General features: G+C 47.8%; 1 protein-coding gene across 1 annotated transcript in view; it reads left to right on the top strand.

The window, feature by feature from the left end:
* Positions 1-21,769, top strand: part of VWA5B1 (von Willebrand factor A domain containing 5B1) — a 129,616-nt gene that overhangs the window by 16,448 nt on the left and 91,399 nt on the right. Inside the window, exons 2-6 of the mRNA XM_077456313.1 lie at positions 9,481-9,634; positions 12,400-12,561; positions 14,742-14,961; positions 18,314-18,444; positions 19,015-19,146. Coding sequence (XP_077312439.1) covers positions 9,496-9,634; positions 12,400-12,561; positions 14,742-14,961; positions 18,314-18,444; positions 19,015-19,146 — 784 coding nt within the window. The 5' untranslated portion in view covers positions 9,481-9,495. The remainder of the gene's footprint in view (positions 1-9,480; positions 9,635-12,399; positions 12,562-14,741; positions 14,962-18,313; positions 18,445-19,014; positions 19,147-21,769) is intronic.

Here is a 21,769-nt window from a genome sequence, read left to right as displayed (position 1 = left end):
AAATGACGTTGAGTAAAAAAAAAAAAAAAAAAATTTGATGGAATGGATTGAAGTCGCCGGTCTTTGGTCGCAATATATATATATATATACAGTGCCTTGCGAAAGTATTCACCCCCCTTGAACTTTTCAACCTTTTGCCACATTTCAGGCTTCAAACATAAAGATATAAAATGTTTATTTTTTGTGAAGAATCACCAACAAGTGGGACACAATTGTGAAGTGGAACGAAATCTATTGGATTTTTGAAACTTTTTTAACTAATAAAAAAATGAAAAGTGGGGCGTGCAAAATGATTGGGCCCCCTTGCGTTAATACTTTGTAGGGTCACCTTTTGCTGCGATTACAGCGGCAAGTCGCTTGGGGTGTCTCTATCAGTTTTGCACATCGAGAGACTGAAATTCTTGCCCATTCTTCCTTGCAAAACAGCTGGAGCTCAGTGAGGTTGGATGGAGAGCGTTTGTGAACAGCAGTTTTCAGCTCTTTCCACAGATTCTCGATTGGATTCAGGTCTGGACTTTGACTTGGCCATTCTAACACCTGGATACGTTTATTTGTGAACCATTCCTTTGTAGATTTTGCTGTATGTTTGGGATCATTGTCTTGTTGGAAGATAAATCTCCATCCCAGTTTCAGGTCTTTTGCAGACTCCAACAGGTTTTCATCCAGAATGGTCCTGTATTTGGCTGCATCCATCTTCCCCTCAATTTTAACCATCTTCCCTGTCCCTGCTGAAGAAAAGCAGGTCCAAACCATGATGCTGCCACCACCATGTGTGACAGTGGGGATGGTGTGTTGAGGGTGATGAGCTGTGTTGCTTTTACACAAAAACATATCGTTTTGCATTGTGGCCAAAAAGTTGGATTTTGGTTTCATCTGACCAGAGCACCTTCTTCCACATGTTTGGTGTCTCCCAGGTGGCTTGTGGCAAACTTTAGACCAGACTTTTTATGGATATCTTTGAGAAATGGCTTTCTTCTTGCCACTCTTCCATAAAGGGCAGATTTGTGCAGTGTACGACTGATTGTTGTCCTATGGACAGACTCTCCCACCTCAGCTGTAGTTCTCTGCAGTTCATCCAGAGTGATCATGGGCCTCTTGGCTGCATCTCTGATCAGTCTTCTCCTTGTCTGAGCTGAAAGTTTAGAGGGACGGCCAGGTCTTGGTAGATTTGCAGTGGTCTGATACTCTTTCCATTTCAAAATGATGGCTTGCACAGTGCTCCTTGGGATGTTTAAAGCTTGGGAAATCTTTTTGTATCCAAATCCGGCTTTAAACTTCTCCACAACAGTATTACGGACCTGCCTGGTGTGTTCCTTGGTCTTCATGATGCTCTCTGCGCTTTCAACAGAACCCTGAGAATATCACAGAGCAGGTGCATTTATACAGAGACTTGATTACACACAGGTGGATTCTATTTATCACCATCAGTCATTTAGGACAACATTGGATCATTCAGAGATCCTCGCTGAACTTCTGGAGTGAGTTTTCTGCACTGAAAGTAAAGGGGCCGAATAATTTTGCACGCACCACTTTTCAGTTTTTTATTTACTAAAACAGTTTAAAAAATCCAATAGATTTCGTTCCACTTCACAATTGTGTCCCACTTGTTGGTGATTCTTCACAAAAAATTAAAATTTTTATATCTTTATGTTTGAAGCCTGAAATGTGGCAAAAGGTTGAAAAGTTCAAGGGGGCCGAATACTTTCGCAAGGCACTGTATATATATATATACACACACACTACATGACTGCCTTCCCATTCCATTCATAATTCCGCCATTGTGCGTTCAGATCCAACGCCGCAACTCTCGTCGTCACGCCGAATTAACAATAACATGAAATATTGATGCTGTTTATTCCTCCGCGCGGCGGGCGCTTTCATAAATATTTATCCAAAAGTGGCGCAACCCCCCGGAATGAATCGGCTTTAATTAAAACGTAATATCGCCGAAGCGCAGCGAGCCGCGTCACCCGCCAACGTTTTATGGAGAATAAAGATGAGAATGAAAATGCTGAAAATAAACTTCACAGTAAAATCCTTATTGGACGGGAACTTTCCTACTTTCTTCTTCTATGAATTTGCTGAAAGGTTTTGAGGTACAAAGCAGAAGTATAAAATGAGAGAAATAATAAAGCAGCGTGCGTGTATATAACGTGCGCAAAACCTGACGCAGCGGATGCAGAGGTCTCCAAACTTTCCACACAAAGGGCCAATATACTGTCCTTCCGGCTTTAGTGTGGCGTTTGGGAGGAGAAAATGCCCCCGGTGTCCGTGAGTGTAAATGCCCCAATCTTGGTGTAGGAATAGTACCCCATCATTGCTGTCAGTGGGAGGAATAGTGCCCCATCGTTGGTGTCAGTGGGAGGAATAGTGCCCCATCGTTGGTGTCAGTGGGAGGAATAGTGCCCCATCATTGGTGTCAGTGTGAGGAATAGTGCCCCATCGTTGGTGTCAGTAGGAGGAATAGTGCCCCATCGTTGGTGTCAGTGGGAGGAATAGTGCCCCATCATTGGTGTCAGTGGGAGGAATAGTGCCCCATCATTGGTGTCAGTGGGAGGAATAGTGCCCCATCATTGGTATCAGTGGGAGGAATAGTGCCCCATCGTTGGTGTCAGTAGGAGGAATAGTGCCCCATCGTTGGTGTCAGTGAGAGGAATAGTGCCCCATCGTTGGTATCAGTGGGAGGAATAGTGCCCCATCGTTGGTGTCAGTGGGAGGAATAGTGCCCCATCATTGGTATCAGTGGGAGGAATAGTGCCCCATCATTGGTGTCAGTGGGGGGAATAGTGCCCCATCATTGGTGTCAGGGGGGGAATAGTGCCCCATCATTGGTGTCAGGGGGGGAATAGTGCCCCATCATTGGTGTCAGTGGGAGGAATAGTGCCCCATCATTCCTCCATCCTTTCATTTCTTTTTCAATCTCTATCTAAATCTCCCTTACCTCCATTTCTCATCTTCCTCCTTGTTTTCTCTATATCTCCTCTCTCCATTCCATTTTCCATTTTATTTCTCCCCCAATCTCATTCTCTCTCTTTCCACCACTTGCTCTTCCACTCCCCTCCCCCTTTATCTCACAGTTTCTCTCTCTCTCCCCATCCTTCTCTCTCTCTGTCCATCTCTTTTCTCCCCTCTCTATGTCTACCTTTCTCTCTCCTGCTCACTCCCCCCCCCCCCCCCCATTCTTTTGAATTTAAATAACCCTTATTATCAGGACTATATGGGGGTAAGTTATGATATAAAGGGGATAGGATGGGGCCCCGGGGGTATTTTCAGGAGTAAGTGATAATCTAAAAGAGGTGACAATAGGAGGTGGGCCCATGTAGGGATGCCTCCATTATTTCCATTGCCCCTCTCTCAGTCTGTGACATGCTGTAACATATTGCGCAGTCCTTTTCTCTGTTGTCGCCTACTTTCCAGTACAATGGGGAATTTCCTCTATAACAGTGAAGTCCAGGATGAAAGCGGAGACTCTCTGGAAGTTCTCTGGGGGGGCCCCGTAGCAGGAAGGAGGGGCCCCGTTCCTCAAGGGCCGCCTCATCACATCTCACAAATCTCTGCAGTGACTTGGAAGCAGATTGTTATTGACGGATTTTTTTTTCTGGAATCATCGATTGTGTCTTTTTTATTTGGCCGCTAGAAGATATTATTGACATCCTGCCGTTGTCTGGAGTGTTTTTCTCACCGCTTTTCATCGACAATGAATAATAAATCCCGGGCAGGCTGATACAATGTAGCGATCGGTAGCTGTGATTGGCTGAGACTCGCCGCGCACGCAATTGGCTTTCAATCGATTCTTCTTCATTGTAACAGAATGATTATAATTGGGAGCGTTCTCTGCAGACGGACGCCTTGTCACAAATGTTCATTTCTCCTCCGGATCTGAAAAAGAAAAGAACAAAAAAATAAAAATAAAAAAATCATTTGATTTGCACCGTTTTCTTCTCTCGATTTCCTCCCGTCATTTAACCACTTCAATCCCGGGGGGGGGGGGGGGGGGGCACTTAAACACCTTCCTGCCCAGACCAATTTTGAGCTTTCAGCGCTGTCGCACTTTGAATGACAATTGCGCGGTCGTGCTACACTGTACCCAAATGAAATTTTTATCATTTTTTTCCCACAAATAGAGATTTCTTTTGGTGGTATTTGATCACCTCTACGATTTTTATTTTTTGCTAAACAAATAGAAAAATACCAAAAATTTAGAAAAAAAAATGTTTTTTTTTTGTTTCAGTTTCAAAACTTTGCAAATAAGTAAGTTTTCTCCTTCACTGATGGGCACTGATGGGGTTACACTGATGGGCAATGATAAGGCGGCACTGATGGGCACCGATGAGGTGGCACCAATGAAGTGGCACTGATGAGGTGGCATTGATGGACACCGATATGTGGCACTGATGGGCGGCACTGATGGACGACACGGATGGGCACTGATAGGTGGCACAAATTGGCATGGATAGGCATGGATAGGTGGCACAGGTGGGCATGGGTTAGGCGGCACAGGTGGGCATGGGTAGGCACTGATAGGCGGCACAGATGGGAACTGGTAGGCGGCATTGTATTATAATATATTGTACTAATGGGTGCCAATCAATAATGCATGCCAATCAGTGATGCCCATTGTGGGCACTGATTGGCATCCATTATGGGCACTGATTGGCATCCATTGTGGCACTGACTGCAATCCCTGGTGGTGTAGGGTGGCATACCTTGTCCTTGGCATCCCTGGTGGTCTGGTGGCGTCCCTGGTGGTCCAGTGTGGGCATCCTTGGCGGGGGCTGTGCTGATAATCGATCAGCACAGACCCCCCCCCTGTCAGAGGAGCAGCCGATCGGCTCTCCTCTACTCGCGTCTGACAGACGCAAGTGAGGAAAAGCCGATCACCGGCTTTTCCTATTTACACTGTGATCAGCCGTGATTGGACTACAATCTGCTTCCAAGTCACTGCAGAGATTTGTGAGATGTGATGAGGCGGCCCTTGAGGAACGGGGCCCCTCCTTCTTGCTACGGGGCCCCCCCCGAGAACTTCCAGAGAGTCTCCGCTTTCACCCTGGACTTCACTTTTATAGAGGAAATACCCCATTGTACTGGAAAGTAGGCGACAACAGAGAAAAGGACTGCGCAATATGTTACAGAATGTCACAGACTGAGAGAGGGGCAATGGAAATAATGGAGGCATCCCTACATGGGCCCACCTCCTATTGTCACCTCTTTTAGATTATCACTTACTCCTGAAAATACCCCCGGGGCCCCCATCCTATCCCCTTTATATCATAACTTACCCCCAAATAGTCCTGATAATAAGGGTTATTTAAATTCAAAAGAATGGGGGGGGCGGCACAGTGGTGTAGTGGGCGGCACAGTGGTGTAGTGGTTAGCACTCTCACCAGGCAGTAAGAAGGGTCGCTGGTTCAAATCCCAACCACGACATTACCTGCCTGGAGTTTGCATGTTCTCCCTGTGCCTGCGTGGGTTTCCTCCGGGTACTCCGGTTTCCTCCCACACTCCAAAGACATGCAGGTAGGTTAATTGGCTTCTGTCCAAAATTGGCCCTAGTATATGAATGGGGACCTTGGATTGTGGGTTCCTTGAGGGTAGGGACCGGTGTGAGTGTGCAATGTACAGGGATGGGGACAATTGTAGACACTCACTCAGGTTGAACTGGATGGACTGGTGTCTTTATTCAACCTTACTAACTGTGTAACTATGTAACTATGGACATGGCTGATCACGTGGTAAAGAGTCTCCGTCGGAGACTCTTTACCGAGATCGTAGTTGCCGGGTGTCAGACTGACACCCCGCAACAACGATCGCCGCGATGCATGCCCCCGGGGGGCGCGCAGCGGCTCATAATCCTGATCACGTCATATGACGTCCGGTCAGGATTATGAAACCACTTTGCCGCCGTCTATTTTCTATAGGGCGGGCGGCAAGTGGTTAAAGTGAACTGAGCATGCTCCAAAAGATTTCCGAAACAGAAAGGCCATCAGATGGACATTTTACTGGCGGACTCCATTTTCATCGTCTTGCCTCCACTTTCCTGCTCTAGGAGTTATGCAATAACTATAATTGTGATATTTCGGGGTTCCGGATCTCTATCCAGCCGTCTTTGTAAAAAACTGTTTTTATTTATTTTATTTATCCTCGGCATTAAATAAACAAAACAGCCCGTAGCTCTGGGCCACAAAAAAAACAAAACTTTGGCTCGCCGCCCATAAACTTGTCCCACAACAAGGTTTAAAGTCCCCACTTTTTTTTTGTTTCATATAAGTGTGTCTTTTTTTTTTTTTTTTACGTGTAAATTGAAAAAAATTTCAATAAAAATAGAAAATTAAATTGTTTTATTTTTTTTTATTTTTATTTTTTTAAGTCCCGTCTCCTCCAGGGGTCCAGAAAACTTTCAAGAGCCCAGCAGCACCTCAACGGTTAGAGAACCCCACAGCTCCTGTTCCTTACTATACAACTTCACATAGACACCTCCTGGCTGCTTACATAGTTACCTAGTTAGGCGGGTTGAAAAAAAAAACAAAGACCATCGAGTCCAACCATAAAAATAAATAAAAAATAATATCAATCCCATATACCCACAGTTCCAGAGGAAGGCGAAAACCCCCAGCAGAGCACGATCCAATTTGCTACAGGAGGAGGGGGGGGGATTCCTTCCTGATCCCCCCCAAGAGGCAATCGGATTTTCCCCGGATCAACTGTACCTATAAATGTCCGTACCCCGTTATATTGTGTGCACTTAGGAAAGTATCTGGGCCTTTCTTAAAGCAATCCTCTGAGCCGGCCAGAACCACCTCTGCAGGGAGTCTATTCCACATTTCCACGGCTCTTACTGTGAAGAAACCTTTCCGTATATGGAGATTAAATCTCTTTTCCTCTAGATGTAAAGAGTGCTGCCTTTGTTCTCTGTAAGGACCGTAAAGTGATTAACTCAACACCAAGTTCACTATATGGACCCCTTATCCTTCTCCACTATGGATTCCCCCCAGATCCTTCTCCACTATGGATTCCCCCAGATCCTTCTCCACTATGGATCCCCAGATCCTTCTCCACTATGGATCCCCAGATCCTTCTCCACTATGGATCCCCCCAGATCCTTCTCCACTATGGGTCCCCACAGATCCTTCTCCACCATGGATTCCCCCAGATCCTTCTCCACTATGGATCCCCCCAGATCCTTCTCCACTATGGATCCCCCCAGATCCTTCTCCACTATGGATCCCCCCAGATCCTTCTCCACTATGGATCCCCCCAGATCCTTCTCCCTATGGATCCCCGCCAGATCCTTCTCCACCACGGATTCCCCCAGATCCTTCTCCACTATGGATACCCCCAGATCCTTCTCCACCATGGATTCCCTCAGATCCTTCTCCACTATGGATCCCCAGATCCTTCTTCACTATGGATCCCCCCAGATCCTTCTCCACTATGGATCCCCCCAGATCCTTCTCCACCATGGATTCCCCCAAATCCTTCTCCACTATGGATCCCCCAGATCCTTCTCCACTATGGATCCCCCCAGATCCTTCTCCACTATGGATCCCCCCAGATCCTTCTCCACTATGGGTCCCCACAGATCCTTCTCCACCATGGATTCCCCCAGATCCTTCTCCACTATGGATCCCCCCAGATCCTTCTCCACTATGGATCCCCCCAGATCCTTCTCCACTATGGATCCCCCCAGATCCTTCTCCCTATGGATCCCCGCCAGATCCTTCTCCACCACGGATTCCCCCAGATCCTTCTCCACTATGGATACCCCCAGATCCTTCTCCACCATGGATTCCCTCAGATCCTTCTCCACTATGGATCCCCCCAGATCCTTCTCCACTATGGATCCCCCCAGATCCTTCTCCACCATGGATTCCCCCAAATCCTTCTCCACTATGGATCCCCCCAGATCCTTCTCCACTATGGATCCCCAGGTCCTTCTCCACTATGGATCCCCCCAGTTGTATCCCCCCTAATATGTATGATACATATTCTTAGCCCCCAAGTGCAGATCTTTACATTTCTCAACATTAAACCTCATCTGCCACTTAGTCACCCAATTAGATTCCCCCCAGATCCTTCTCCGCTATGGATTCCCCCAGATCCTTCTCCGCTATGGATTCCCCCCAGATCCTTCTCCACTATGGATACCCCCAGATCCTTCTCCACCATGGATTCCCTCAGATCCTTCTCCACTATGGATCCCCCCAGATCCTTCTCCACCATGGATCCCCCCAGATCCTTCTCCACCGTGGATTCCCCCAGATCCTCCTCCACCATGGATCCCCCCAGATCCTTCTCCACCATGGATCCCCCCAGATCCTTCTCCACTATGGATCCCCCAGATCCTTCTCCACTATGGATCCCCCAGATCCTTCTCCACTATGGATCCCCCAGATCCTTCTCCACTATGGATTCCCCCAGATCCTCCTTCACCGTGGATTCCCCCAGATCCTTCTCCACCATGGATACTCCCAGATCCTTCTCCACCATGGATCCCCCCAGATCCTTCTCCACCATGGATCCCCCAGATCCTTCTCCACCATGGATCCCCCAGATCCTTCTCCACCATGGATCCCCCAGATCCTTCTCCACCATGGATTCCCCAGATCCTTTACTATGGATCCCCCAGATCCTTCTCCACTATGAATACCCCCAGATCCTTCTCCACTATGGATTCCCCCAAATCCTTCTCCACTATGGATACCCCCAGATCCTTCTCCACTATGGATTCCCCCCAGATCCTTCTCCACTATGGATTTCCTCAGATCCTTCTCCACTATAGATCCCCAGATCCTTCTCCACTATGGATCCCCCCAGTAGTATCCCCCCTAGTATGTATGATGCATATTCTTAGCCCCCAAGTGCAGAACTTTACATTTCTCAACATTAAACCTCATCTGCCACAGCTTGTTGCTGCTTCTTTGGTCATCCATCTCAAAGGGACCACAACCCAAATAATGGAGACACAATTCTCCCATCCATTGCAGACTGTTAAGTCCAGGCTTAGTTTGGCCTAGTGCAATCAGCACTCAGTAATCAGTGCGCCCCTTATCTGAACTACAGTGCTGTGCGGGGGACACGTGTGATGAGGGGGCGGGGCTGTTGCGATGAAAGGGGAGGGAATTTAATGGGGAAAAAAAATGATCATCACTTAATTACCATAGGGAGGGGGGATATAAGACTACAGAGATTATTTATGGTATATGGAAAAAAAGAAATGTCCTCCAGTCTTGGTCAAGCACATCCCCTGTACATGGGGTTGGCTCTGTTCTCCTGGGGGGGGCGCTCCATCTGTAACATTTCAGCATTGGCCCGATAATTGCATTACATAGTCAGGTTGAAAAAAGACACAAGTCCATCCAGTTCAATCTTAAAAACCATAATTACGATCCATATGTGCACCTGAGTTCCCCTCCCCCCCCCCATGTGATCTGCTCCCCCGGGACCCCCCAGGTATGTCTCACTGTACTGTGTATATTACAGGAGAGAGGCACCAGGATGCCGGGACTGATGAACCGCTTCACCGGGGCCCCTCTGCCCCTGACCGCCTCAGAGATCAGCGCCTGTGTCAGCGGCTACGCCCTGGGGATGACGGCGTCACTTACCTACAGCAACCCCGAGAGCCAGTCTGTGGAAGGTAAGTCCCAGCATGCATTGCAGTTACCCACTGATGACATTGTATTGTTCTATAGAGAAGTGGTACTGTGCAGAATAAGAAGAGATACCGAGAATTACACCCGACATACAGGACAAGAGAAGTGGTACTGTGCAGAGTCCATACATACAGAATAAGAACAGATACCGAGAATTACACCCGACATACAGGACAAGAGAAATAGTACTGTGCAGAGTCCATACATACAGAATAAGAAGAGATACCGAGAATTACACCCGACATACAGGACAAGAGAAGTGGTACTGTGCAGAGTCCATACATACAGAATAAGAACAGATACCGAGAATTACACCCGACATACAGGACAAGAGAAGTAGTACTGTGCAGAGTCCATACATACAGAATAAGAACAGATACCGAGAATTACACCCGACATACAGGACAAGAGAAATAGTACTGTGCAGAGTCCATACATACAGAATAAGAACAGATACCGAGAATTACACCCGACATACAGGACAGGAGAAGTGGTACTGTGCAGAGTCCATACATACAGAATAAGAACAGATACCGAGAATTACACCCGACATACAGGACAAGAGAAGTGGTACTGTGCAGAGTCCATACATACAGAATAAGAAGAGATACCGAGAATTACACCCGACATACAGGACAAGAGAAGTAGTACTGTGCAGAGTCCATACATACAGAATAAGAAGAGATACCGAGAATTACACCCGACATACAGGACAAGAGAAGTGGTACTGTGCAGAGTCCATACATACAGAATAAGAACAGATACCGAGAATTACACCCGACATACAGGACAAGAGAAGTGGTACTGTGCAGAGTCCATACATACAGAATAAGAACAGATACCGAGAATTACACCCGACATACAGGACAAGAGAAATAGTACTGTGCAGAGTCCATACATACAGAATAAGAACAGATACCGAGAATTACACCCGACATACAGGACAAGAGAAATAGTACTGTGCAGAGTCCATACATACAGAATAAGAACAGATACCGAGAATTACACCCGACATACAGGACAAGAGAAATAGTACTGTGCAGAGTCCATACATACAGAATAAGAACAGATACCGAGAATTACACCCGACATACAGGACAAGAGAAGTGGTACTGTGCAGAGTCCATACATACAGAATAAGAACAGATACCGAGAATTACACCCGACATACAGGACAAGAGAAGTAGTACTGTGCAGAGTCCATACATACAGAATAAGAACAGATACCGAGAATTACACCCGACATACAGGACAAGAGAAGTAGTACTGTGCAGAGTCCATACATACAGAATAAGAACAGATACCAAGAATTACACCCGACATACAGGACAAGAGAAGTAGTACTGTGCAGAGTCCATACATACAGAATAAGAACAGATACCGAGAATTACACCCGACATACAGGACAGGAGAAGTGGTACTGTGCAGAGTCCATACATACAGAATAAGAAGAGATACCGAGAATTACACCCGACATACAGGACAAGAGAAGTGGTACTGTGCAGAGTCCATACATACAGAATTAGAAGAGATACCGAGAATTACACCCGACATACAGGACAAGGGAAGTGGTACTGTGCAGAGTCCATACATACAGAATAAGAAGAGATACCGAGAATTACACCCGACATACAGGACAAGAGAAGTGGTACTGTGCAGAGTCCATACATACAGAATAAGAAGAGATACCGAGAATTACACCCGACATACAGGACAAGGGAAGTAGTACTGTGCAGAGTCCATACATACAGAATAAGAACTGATACTGAGATCTACACCCGACATACAGGACAAGAGAAGTGGTACTGTGCAGAGTCCATACATACAGAAGAGGAACAGATACCGAGAATTACACCCGACATACAGGACAAGAGAAGTGGTATTGTGCAGAGTCCATACATACAGAATAAGAACAGATACCGAGAATTACACCCGACATACAGGACAAGAGAAGTGGCACTGTGCAGAGTCCATACATACAGAATAAGAAGAGATACCGAGAATTACACCCGACATACAGGACAAGAGAAGTAGTACTGTACAGAGTCCATACATACAGAATAAGAACAGATACCGAGAATTACACCCGACATACAGGACAAGAGAAGTAGTACTGTGCAGAGTCCATACATACAGAATAAGAACAGATACCGAGAATTACACCCGACATACAGGACAAGAGAAGTGGTACTGTGTAGAGTCCATACATACAGAATAAGAACAGATACCGAGAATTACACCCGACATACAGGACAAGAGAAGTAGTACTGTGCAGAGTCCATACATGCAGAATAAGAACAGATACCGAGAATTACACCCGACATACAGGACAAGAGAAGTAGTACTGTGCAGAGTCCATACATACAGAATAAGAACAAATACCGAGAATTACACCCGACATACAGGACAAGGGAAGTAGTACTGTGCAGAGTCCATACATACAGAATAAGAACAGATACCGAGAATTACACCCGACATACAGGACAAGAGAAGTAGTACTGTGCAGAGTCCATACATACAGAATAAGAACAGATACCGAGAATTACACCCGACATACAGGACAAGAGAAGTAGTACTGTGCAGAGTCCATACATACAGAATAAGAACAAATACCGAGAATTACACCCGACATACAGGACAAGGGAAGTAGTACTGTGCAGAGTTATAGGTATGGTTATGTCAGAGTCTCTGATTGGTGGATTATATATTCTGCGATCTCTAACAACCGTTCCTCCCCTCCCCCCCTCAGCTCTCTTCGTCTACCCCCTGAATGAGCACACGGTGGTTGTGGGATTCGAGGCCGTCATCTGCAGACGTATCATCACCGTCCAGATTAAGGACAAGGCCAAGATGGACGAGTCATACTACGACTATTGCAGCATGTCCAGCGGGAGGCTGCTAGAGGGTAACGGTGAGCAAATGATAATTTTTGAAAGTGTACAGAGGAGCACCTGGTAGTCCATCTCACTCAAAGGACTTTTTGAAGCATTGGGTAAGAGCATCAGATGTATCCGATGCGTTTCAGCAGAAAAAAAAGCCCTCTCCTTCCTCAGGGCCTGAGCAGTCCATGTTAATAAAATCAGGACACAATGCACTCAGGGATCTGTGTTGAGGATAGATGAAGTCTATCATCTCCTGACGACACTAAAAGCAGCCGGAACCGATTTTCCCTTCGATCGGTCCAGCGCTGTCGCAGGCATCCGGCATCGGTCAACCAATAAAGCTATTGTAAGCTCCACATTGCCTTTTCCATGCAGTACCTCCCTGTAGCCTCTAGGTGTCACCAGTGATAAAGCCCTCTCTGCTGTATTATCTAAAAGGATGCAACTTGTAGCGACTCCTCCGATAAATGGAGACATTGTATCGCTTCTTCAAACCAACGAACGCGCAGAATGTACTCTTATCTAATCCCCCACCGAAAGGGCGAAAGCCGCCATCGCTACGCTAATTCCCCTCTAAGCCGCTCCCATGTTAGGTGTGAGATCATTAATGCGGGTTGCGACGCTACGAGAATTTCTGGGTCATTAAATCGCTCGGCTGGTTTTCTGGTCACCAGGAGACACCGAGAGGGGGGGAGGGGGAGGGGTTAGGTCTCGGTCCCCCGCGCTGGGTTAAACGCAATCCGCGAAACCATTAACGTGGCTCTCTAGTTGCCTTGGAAATCCAGTTCGTTCCCCGAAGTCTCCGGCAGATAATGAGGATTATACACAAATTTCTGCCGCGACAAACAGCTGGAGACGCAGACGAGTATCCGGGGAGAAAAAGTAAAAATATCATTTCGTGCCAAAAGAAACAGATGTCAGACGGTCGACTTCATTTCACTTCGTTAAAGGGGCACTCCAGCTTGTCCCAACAATACAAGAGTCTATGCTGTCATTTTGGAGGATGCTTTGCTAAGCGGTTATTGTTAGCAGCAGCCTTGAAACCATCCTGTTTAAAGAAGTTTCGGTCGCTCGTTAAGCCGCAATACTGAAGTGCTGATGGTGGGTGAGAGATAACGTTATGATCAGTGAGCTGTTATTGCTGCTGAGCTCTCAGGGCTGAACACAGTCATTGTGCCGATCTGTGTTAAAATGGTGCTAACAACTTCAATACCGGGCACCCCCCCCAGTGCCGACAGGGCACAGTGAGTACATTGTTTACACTGATAATCAGTGCAGCCTCATCAGCGCCCATGAGTACAGCCTCATCAGTGCCCATCAGAGTCCATCAGTGGGGCCTCATCAGCGCCCATCAGTGCGGCCTCATTAACGCCCCTCAGTGCAGCCTCATCAGCGCCCATCAGTGCAACCTCATCAGCGCCCATCAGTGTAGCCTCATCAGTACAGCCTCATCAGTGCCTATCAGCATCCATCAGTGCGGCCTCATCAACGACCATCAGTGCGGCCTCATCAACGACCATCAGTGCAGCCTCATCAGTGCCCATCAGCGTAGCCTCATCAGCACCCATCAGCGTAGCTTCATCAGCGCCCATCAGCGTAGCCTCATCAGCGCCCATCAGTACAGCCTCATCAGTGTCCATCAGTGCAGCCTCATCAGCGCCCATCAGTGCAACCTCATCAGCGCCCGTCAGCACCCATCAGTGGAACCTCATCAGTGCCCATCAGTGTAGCCTCATCAGTGCCCATCAGTGTAGCCTCATCAGTAGCCATCAGTGCAGCCTCATCACTGCCCATCAGCACCCATCAGTGCAGCCTCAGTGCCCATCTGCAGCCTCATCAGTGCCCATCAGTGCAGCCTCATCAGCACCCATTAGTGCAGCCTCATCAGCGCCCATCAGTGCAACCTCATCAGCTACCATCAGTGCAGCCTCATCAGTGCCCATCAGCACCCATCAGTGCAGCCTCATCAGCGCCCATCAGTGCAGCCTCATCAGCGACCATCAGTGAAGCCTCATCAGCGCCCATCAGTGCAACCTTATCAGTGCCCATCAGTGCAGCCTCATCAGCACCCATCAGTGCATGATGGGACTTGTAGTTATGCAAGCTGGAGGGCCCAGGTTGCCTACCTCTGACACAGACTATGTATTTCCTAATGCTGTGATCGGTTTTCATGGCGTATATCTCACATTTCTTTCCTTTTTCCCCTTAGGGCGGATTCTGCTGGATGAAGACCTGGAAAGGATCATTTTTGTGGCCAATCTGGGCGTGGTTCCGGCTCAGGAGAGCGTGTCTGTGCTGATCAGTACGTCCTCGGAGCTGCCCACGCTCTCCAGCGGGGCTGTCAGGGTCCTGGTCCCCCCCATCTGTGTCCCCAGAGTGACGCAAAGCACTTCTGACAGCGCTTTAGCCACCGTGACCCCCCAGAGATTGTAAGAACCGCTCCTGTATGCATTGAATGTTTGCACGCTATGGGGAAGATTTACTAAAACGGGAGAGTGCGAACTCTGGTCCAGTTGTGCGTGTGGTAGCCAATCAGCTAACTTCAGCTTGCTTACTTAAGCTTTGACCAAAAAAAATAAATACCTGGAAGCTGATTGGTTGCTATGCAGAGCTCTGCCACATTTTGCACGCTCCAGTTTTAGCAAATCAACCCCTATATGACCAATCGTATGTGAGTATGTGACCCCCCTCTGTTCGGGTGTCCCCAGTGAAGGGTCCTGGTAATCCTCCATCACACAAAGACGTTGTAGACAATTGTAGACAATCCTCCAACCTTGTGGTAACAGTTTAGTGAAGACCCTTTTCTGTTCCACCATGACTGCCCCCTGCGTACAAAGCCAGCTCCATAGAGACCCTCCAAAATCCTGTGAAAAATATTCCCAGAAGAGTGGAGGATGTTCTGGCCATATTATTGGCCTTTGGGATAAGGGGGCCCAAATCCATAATGGCCATGGCTTCAGAATGGATGTCCAAGGTGTGATGAGAAGAGGAACTTGAGTGTCCTGCACAGAGCCCTGACCTAAACCCTACTGAACACCTTTGGGAGGAATTGGAACACCAACTTTTTTTTTTTTTTGGTGCCCAACATATGAGCTAGATCTTCTTATCCAATATAAGTACCTGACCTCAGAAATGAGGACAAATTCCCACAGAGACCCTCCAAAATCTTGTGTAAAATGTTCCCAGAAGAGTGGAGGATGTTCTGGCCATATTAAGCCTTTGGGATAAGGGGGCCCAAATCCATAATGGCCATGGTTTCAGAATGGATGTCCAACAAGCTCATATAGGTGTGATGAGTGGAGGAACTCGATTGTCCTGCACAGAGCCCTGACCTAAACCCTAATGAACACCTTTGGGAGGAATTGGAACACCAGCTTTTTTTTTTTTGGTGCCCAACATGTGAGCTAGGTCTTCTCATCCAATATCAGTACCTGGCCTCAGAAATGAGGACAAATTCCCACAGAGACCCTCCAAAATCTTGTGTAAAATGTTCCCAGAAAAGTAGAGGATGTTCTGGCCATATTAATGGCCTTTGGGATAAGGGGGCACAGCTCCATAATGACCATGGTTTCAGAATGGATGTCCAACAAGCTCATATAGGTGTGATGAGTGGAGGAACTCGAGTGTCCTGTACAGAGCCCTGACCTCAACCCTACTGAACACCTTTGGGAGGAATTGGAACACCAACTTTTTTTTTGGTGCCCAATATGTGAGCTAGGTCTTCTCATCCGATATCAGTACCTGACCTCAGAAATGGGGACAAATTCCCACAGACCCTCCAAAATCTTGTGGAAAATTTTCCCAGTAGAGTAGAAGATGTTCTGGCCATAATAATGGCTTTTGGGATAAGGGGGCACAACTCCATAATGGCCATGGTTTGGAACTAGATGTCCAACAAGCTCATATAGGTGTGATGAGTGCAGGAACTCAAGTGTCCTCTACAGAGCCCAGACCTCAACCCTACTGAATAGCTTTTGGATTAATTGGAATGCCAACTGGTGTTTTTTTTTTTTTTGGTGCCCAACGTGAGGTCCAACATGTGAGCCAGGTCTTCTCACCCAGCATTAACCTCCCAAATGGCCACAAATTCCCACAGACACCATCCAATATCTTATGTTCTGGCCATAATAATGGCTTTTGGAATAAGGGGGCACAACTCCATAATGGCCATGGTTTCGAACTAGATGTCCAACAAGCTCATATAGGTGTGATGAGTGCAGGAACTCAAGTGTCCTCTACAGAGCCCAGACCTCAACCCTACTGAATAGCTTTTGGATTAATTGGAATGCCAACTGGTGTTTTTTTTTTTTTTGGTGCCCAATGTGAGGTCCAACATGTGAGCCAGGTCTGCTCACCCAGCATTGACCTCCCAAATGGCCACAAATTCCCACAGACACCCTCCAATATCTTATAGGAAACCTTCCCAGAAGAGTGGAGGATGTTATGGCCACAAAGGAAGGGGGAGGGCTACTCCATTTTAATGACCATGGAGAGATGGGGCCAACGGCATGTCCAACAAGCTCATATGGGTGTGATGAGTGCAGGAACTCAAGTGTCCCGCACAGAGCCCAGACCTCAACCCTACTGAATAGCTTTTGGATTAAGTGGAATGCGACCTGGTGTTTTTTTGGGTTTTTTTTGGTGCCCAACGTGAGGTCCAACATGTGAGCCAGGTCTTCTCACCCAGCATTGACCTCCCAAATGGCCACAAATTCCCACAGACACCCTCCAATATCTTATAGAAAACCTTCCCAGAAGAGTGGAGGATGTTATGGCCACAAAGGAAGGGGGGGGGGGGGGCTACTCCATTTTAATGACCATGGAGAGATGGGGCCAACGGCATGTCCAACAAGGCCATATTAGGTGTGTTGGCCAGGGGATGTTATGGCCACAAAGGAAGGGGGAGGGCTACTCCATTTTAATGACCATGGAGAGATGGGGCCAACGGCATGTCCAACAAGATCATATGGGTGTGATGAGTGCAGGAACTCAAGTGTCCTGCACAGAGCCCAGACCTCAACCCTACTGAATAGCTTTTGGATTAATTGGAATGCCAACTGGTGTTTTTTTTTTTTTGGTGCCCAACGTGAGGTCCAACATGTGAGCCAGGTCTGCTCACCCAGCATTGACCTCCCAAATGGCCACAAATTCCCACAGACACCCTCCAATATCTTATAGGAAACCTTCCCAGAAGAGTGGAGGATGTTATGGCCACAAAGGAAGGAGGGGGGGGGGCTACTCCATTTTAATGACCATGGAGAGATGGGGGCAACGGCATGTCCAACAAGGTCATATTAGGTGTGTTGGCCAGCTGTCTTTATGGTATATTAGCAAGTCACCCGGAACATAGAGTAGCATTGCGGGATGCCCCAGCCTGCTTTGCGTTATTATCCAATGTAATGTTCTGATATTTCCACATTAACCTTTAACTTACTGGTGGTTATCATTTAATGAAATGTGGAAATCAGACCCATGAGATGCTGCAGACATAGCCTAGTGCAGTGGTGGTGAACCTTGGCACCCCAGATGTTTTGGAACTACATTTCCCATGGTGCTCAACTACACTGCAGGGGGGGCATGAGCATCATGGGAAATGTAGTTCCAAAACATCTGGGGTGCCAAGGTTCGCCATCACTGGCCTAGTGCAAAAGAAATTGTCAATAACCCCTTTGTAAACGTCTTTGGGCCATGCAAAACCCGGGCATGGCCCTCCTGGTGTGCTTTGCCCCATCAGTGGTGCCCCACGTGTGTCAAGGCATCAATTCTGGTGTTTGTCCACAGGAGGGAGGTCGGTCTGGCTGGAGGCACCAAGAAGCTTTGCCTGGCGACTCTGTTGGAGACGGAAGCGGTGAACTCCATCGAGTATGAACTCACCTTCCACCTGGAGATCAGAGCTCCGTACCTCCTGGCAGGTGAGTGACCAGAGAAGGTTAGAAGGACTGGACAGACGAGAGGAATGGAAATACAATGAAGGTGACACAGTGATGGGTAGAGATCAGTGGGGCTATAGGTAGAATCTGGTAGGGAGGAGCAAAACTGAGAGTTTCGGCAAACATTAAGGGTTTTTTTTGGTGGTTTTCAGAGGGGCTCCTCCTGAGGAAGAACTGACTGGACACAGGTAGAGTCCAACTGTATTTCAAAGGTAAGGACCGGGCTAATGATATTAGAGGGGCTAATTTACTAACACTGGAGAATGCAAAATCCGGTGCAGCTGTACATGGCAGCCATCGGCTTCTAACTTCAGCTTGTTCAGTTAAGCTTTGGCAATAAAACCTGGAAGCTGATTGGTTTCTTTGCAGGGCTGCACCAAATTCTGTGCGCTTCAGTTTCAGTAGAACGACCCAAGTGCCTAGGCTACACACAGACGGGACTCTTATCTATACAAGTGAAGGTGAAGCTGGAGAGACAGACTGACCTGCAAACGGACTATTGCTCTCTGCTGCCTCCTCTGACTCACATCTGGTACTGCGTTTCTATTGCAGGTGTGGAGAGTCCCACCCACGAGATCCGAGCCGACGCGGACCCCTCTGCTCCTTCCGCCAAGAGCATCATGATCACACTGGCCAACAAGCACACCTATGACCGTCCAGTGGAAATCCTCATCCACCCCAGCGGTAATGAGAGCTCCAGCAGATGAGAATTTCAATGCGTGTTGGTGGGGGGGAGGGGAGGGGGGGGGGTGATAGGATGGGGTTCTGGGGTGACAGTCAGGAGGTAATAAAATGCTTTGATGACATTGAAGCCCATAAATGCCAAGTATCTCCCAAAAGTAAGTACACCCCCTCACATTTTTGTAAATCTTTTCTTCTCCCTTTTCATGTGACAACACTGAAGAAATGACACTTGTCTACAATGTAAAGTAGTGAGTGTACAGCTTGTATAACAGTGTAAATTTCCTGTCCCCTCAAAATAACTCAACACACAGCCATTAATGTCTAAACCGCTGGCAACAAAAGTCAGTACACCCCTAAGTGAAAATGTCCAAATTGGGCCCAAAGTGTCAATATTTTGTGTGGCCGCCATTATTTTCCAGCACTGCCTTCACCCTCTTGGGCATGGAGGTCACCAGAGCTTCACAGGTCACCACTGGAGTCCTCTTCCCCTCCCCCATGATGACATCACAGAGCTGGTGGATGTTGGAGACCTTCCCCTCCTCCACCTTCCCTCTGAGGATGTCCCACAGATGATCAATAGGGTTTAGGTCTGGAGACATGCTTGGCCAGTCCATCACCTTCACCCTCAGCTTCTTTAGCAAGGCAGTGGTGGTGTTGGAGGTGTGTTTGGGGTGGTTATCATGTTGGAATACTGCCCTGCGGTCCAGTCTCTGAAGGGAGGGGATCATGCTCTGCTTCAGTATGTCACAGTACATGTTGGCATTCATGGTCCCCTCAATGATCTGTAGCCCCCCAGTGCCGGCAGCACTCATGCAGCCCCAGACCATGACACCCCCACCACCATGCCTGACTGTAGACAAGACACACTTGTCTTTGTCCTCCTCACCTGGTTGCCCCCACACACGCTTGTCACCATCTGACACCAAATACCTTTATCTTGGTCTCATCAGACCACAGGACGTGGTTCCAGTAATCCATCTCCTTAGTCTGCTTGTCTTCAGCAAACTGTTTGTGGTCTTTCTTGTGCATCATCTTTAGAAGAGGCTTCCTTCTGGGACGACAGCCATGCAGACCAATTTGATGCAGTGTGCGGCGTATGGTCTGAGCACTGACAGGCTGACCCCCCCCCTACAACCTCTGCAGCAATGCTGGCAGCACTCATACGTCTATTTCCCAAAGACAACCTCTGGATATGACGCTGAGCACATGACCTCAACTTCTATGGTGGACCATGGCGAGGCCTGTTCTGAGGGGAACCTGTCCTGTTATAGCGCTGTATGGTCTTGGCCACCGTGCTGCAGATCAGTTTCAGGGTCTCGGCAATCTTCTTATAGCCTAGGCCATCTTTATGTAGAGCAACAATTCTTATATCAGATCCTCAGAGAGTTCTTTGCCATGAGGTGCCATGTTGTACTTCCAGTGACCAGTATGAGAGAGTGAGAGCGATAACACCAAATGTAACACACCTGCTCCCCATTCACACCTGAGACCTTGTAACACTAACGAGTCACATGACACCGGGGGGAGGGAAAATGGCTAATTGGGCCCAATTCTGACATTTTCACTTAGGGGTGTACTGACTTTTGTTGCCAGCGGTTTAGACATTAATGGCTGTGTGTTGAGTTATTTTGAGGGGACAGGAAATTTACACTGTTATACAAGCTGTACACTCACTACTTTACATTGTAGACAAGTGTCATTTCTTCAGTGTTGTCACATGAAAAGAGAGAAGAAAAGATCTACACACATGTGACTGAGGGGTTGGGTTTTTCGGGGAGGCCGGTGGCTGAATTGTTACCCATCTCCAGATATTTGGAAATAAAAATGCCATTTCTAGGGCCCCATTCACAGGATGGAGGCGCAGACGGGTGGCGGGGTCCCAGAGGGGCGGCGGGAGTAACGCAGCAGATGCACCATGGCGTCCGCGGATGATCGATCGCCGTTCCTTTAATTAGACGTCTCTTCTAATCTCACACTCGGCCCGTTGGTTTCCCGCGGGGACGGCGGCGTGTTGTCTGATCCGCGCGCTGTGTGCGTCATTCACGGGTGACGGCTGATTGGACAGATGTGGTGACACCGCGTTCCTGATGTGTGGAGACATGGCTGACTTATTACAGGACGCGCCTCGCCGTGTGATTTGTAGACGGAATATTATCACACACAGCGGCTGCCTTACAATCCCCTTAAAGTGGACCTGTCATCAGGTTGTTCCCATGTAATGGGGAGACTGAGGAAATGACTCCTCCCCCTTCTACAAAGTTACAATGTACAGTCTGATCACTGGGGGGGGGGGGAGACTGAGGAAATGACTCCTCCTTCTTCTACAAAGTTACAATGTACAGTCCGATCACTGGGGGGAGGAGACTGAGGAAATGACTCCTCCCCCTTCTACAAAGTTACAATGTACAGTCTGATCACTGGGGGGGGGGGGGAGACTGAGGAAATGACTCCTCCTTCTTCTACAAAGTTACAATGTACAGTCCGATCACTGGGGGGAGGAGACTGAGGAAATGACTCCTCCCCCTTCTACAAAGTTACAATGTACAGTCTGATCACTGGGGGAGGGGAGACTGAGGAAATGGCTCCTCCTCCTTCTACAAAGTTACAATGTACAGTCTGATCA

This window comes from Lithobates pipiens, unplaced genomic scaffold, assembly GCF_037356315.1.
Source record: "Lithobates pipiens isolate NorthernLeopardFrog02 unplaced genomic scaffold, aLitPip1_a1.2 Scaffold_27, whole genome shotgun sequence".
NCBI classification, from domain to species: domain Eukaryota; kingdom Metazoa; phylum Chordata; class Amphibia; order Anura; family Ranidae; genus Lithobates; species Lithobates pipiens.
This window is presented reverse-complemented; position numbering and strand designations above follow the sequence as displayed.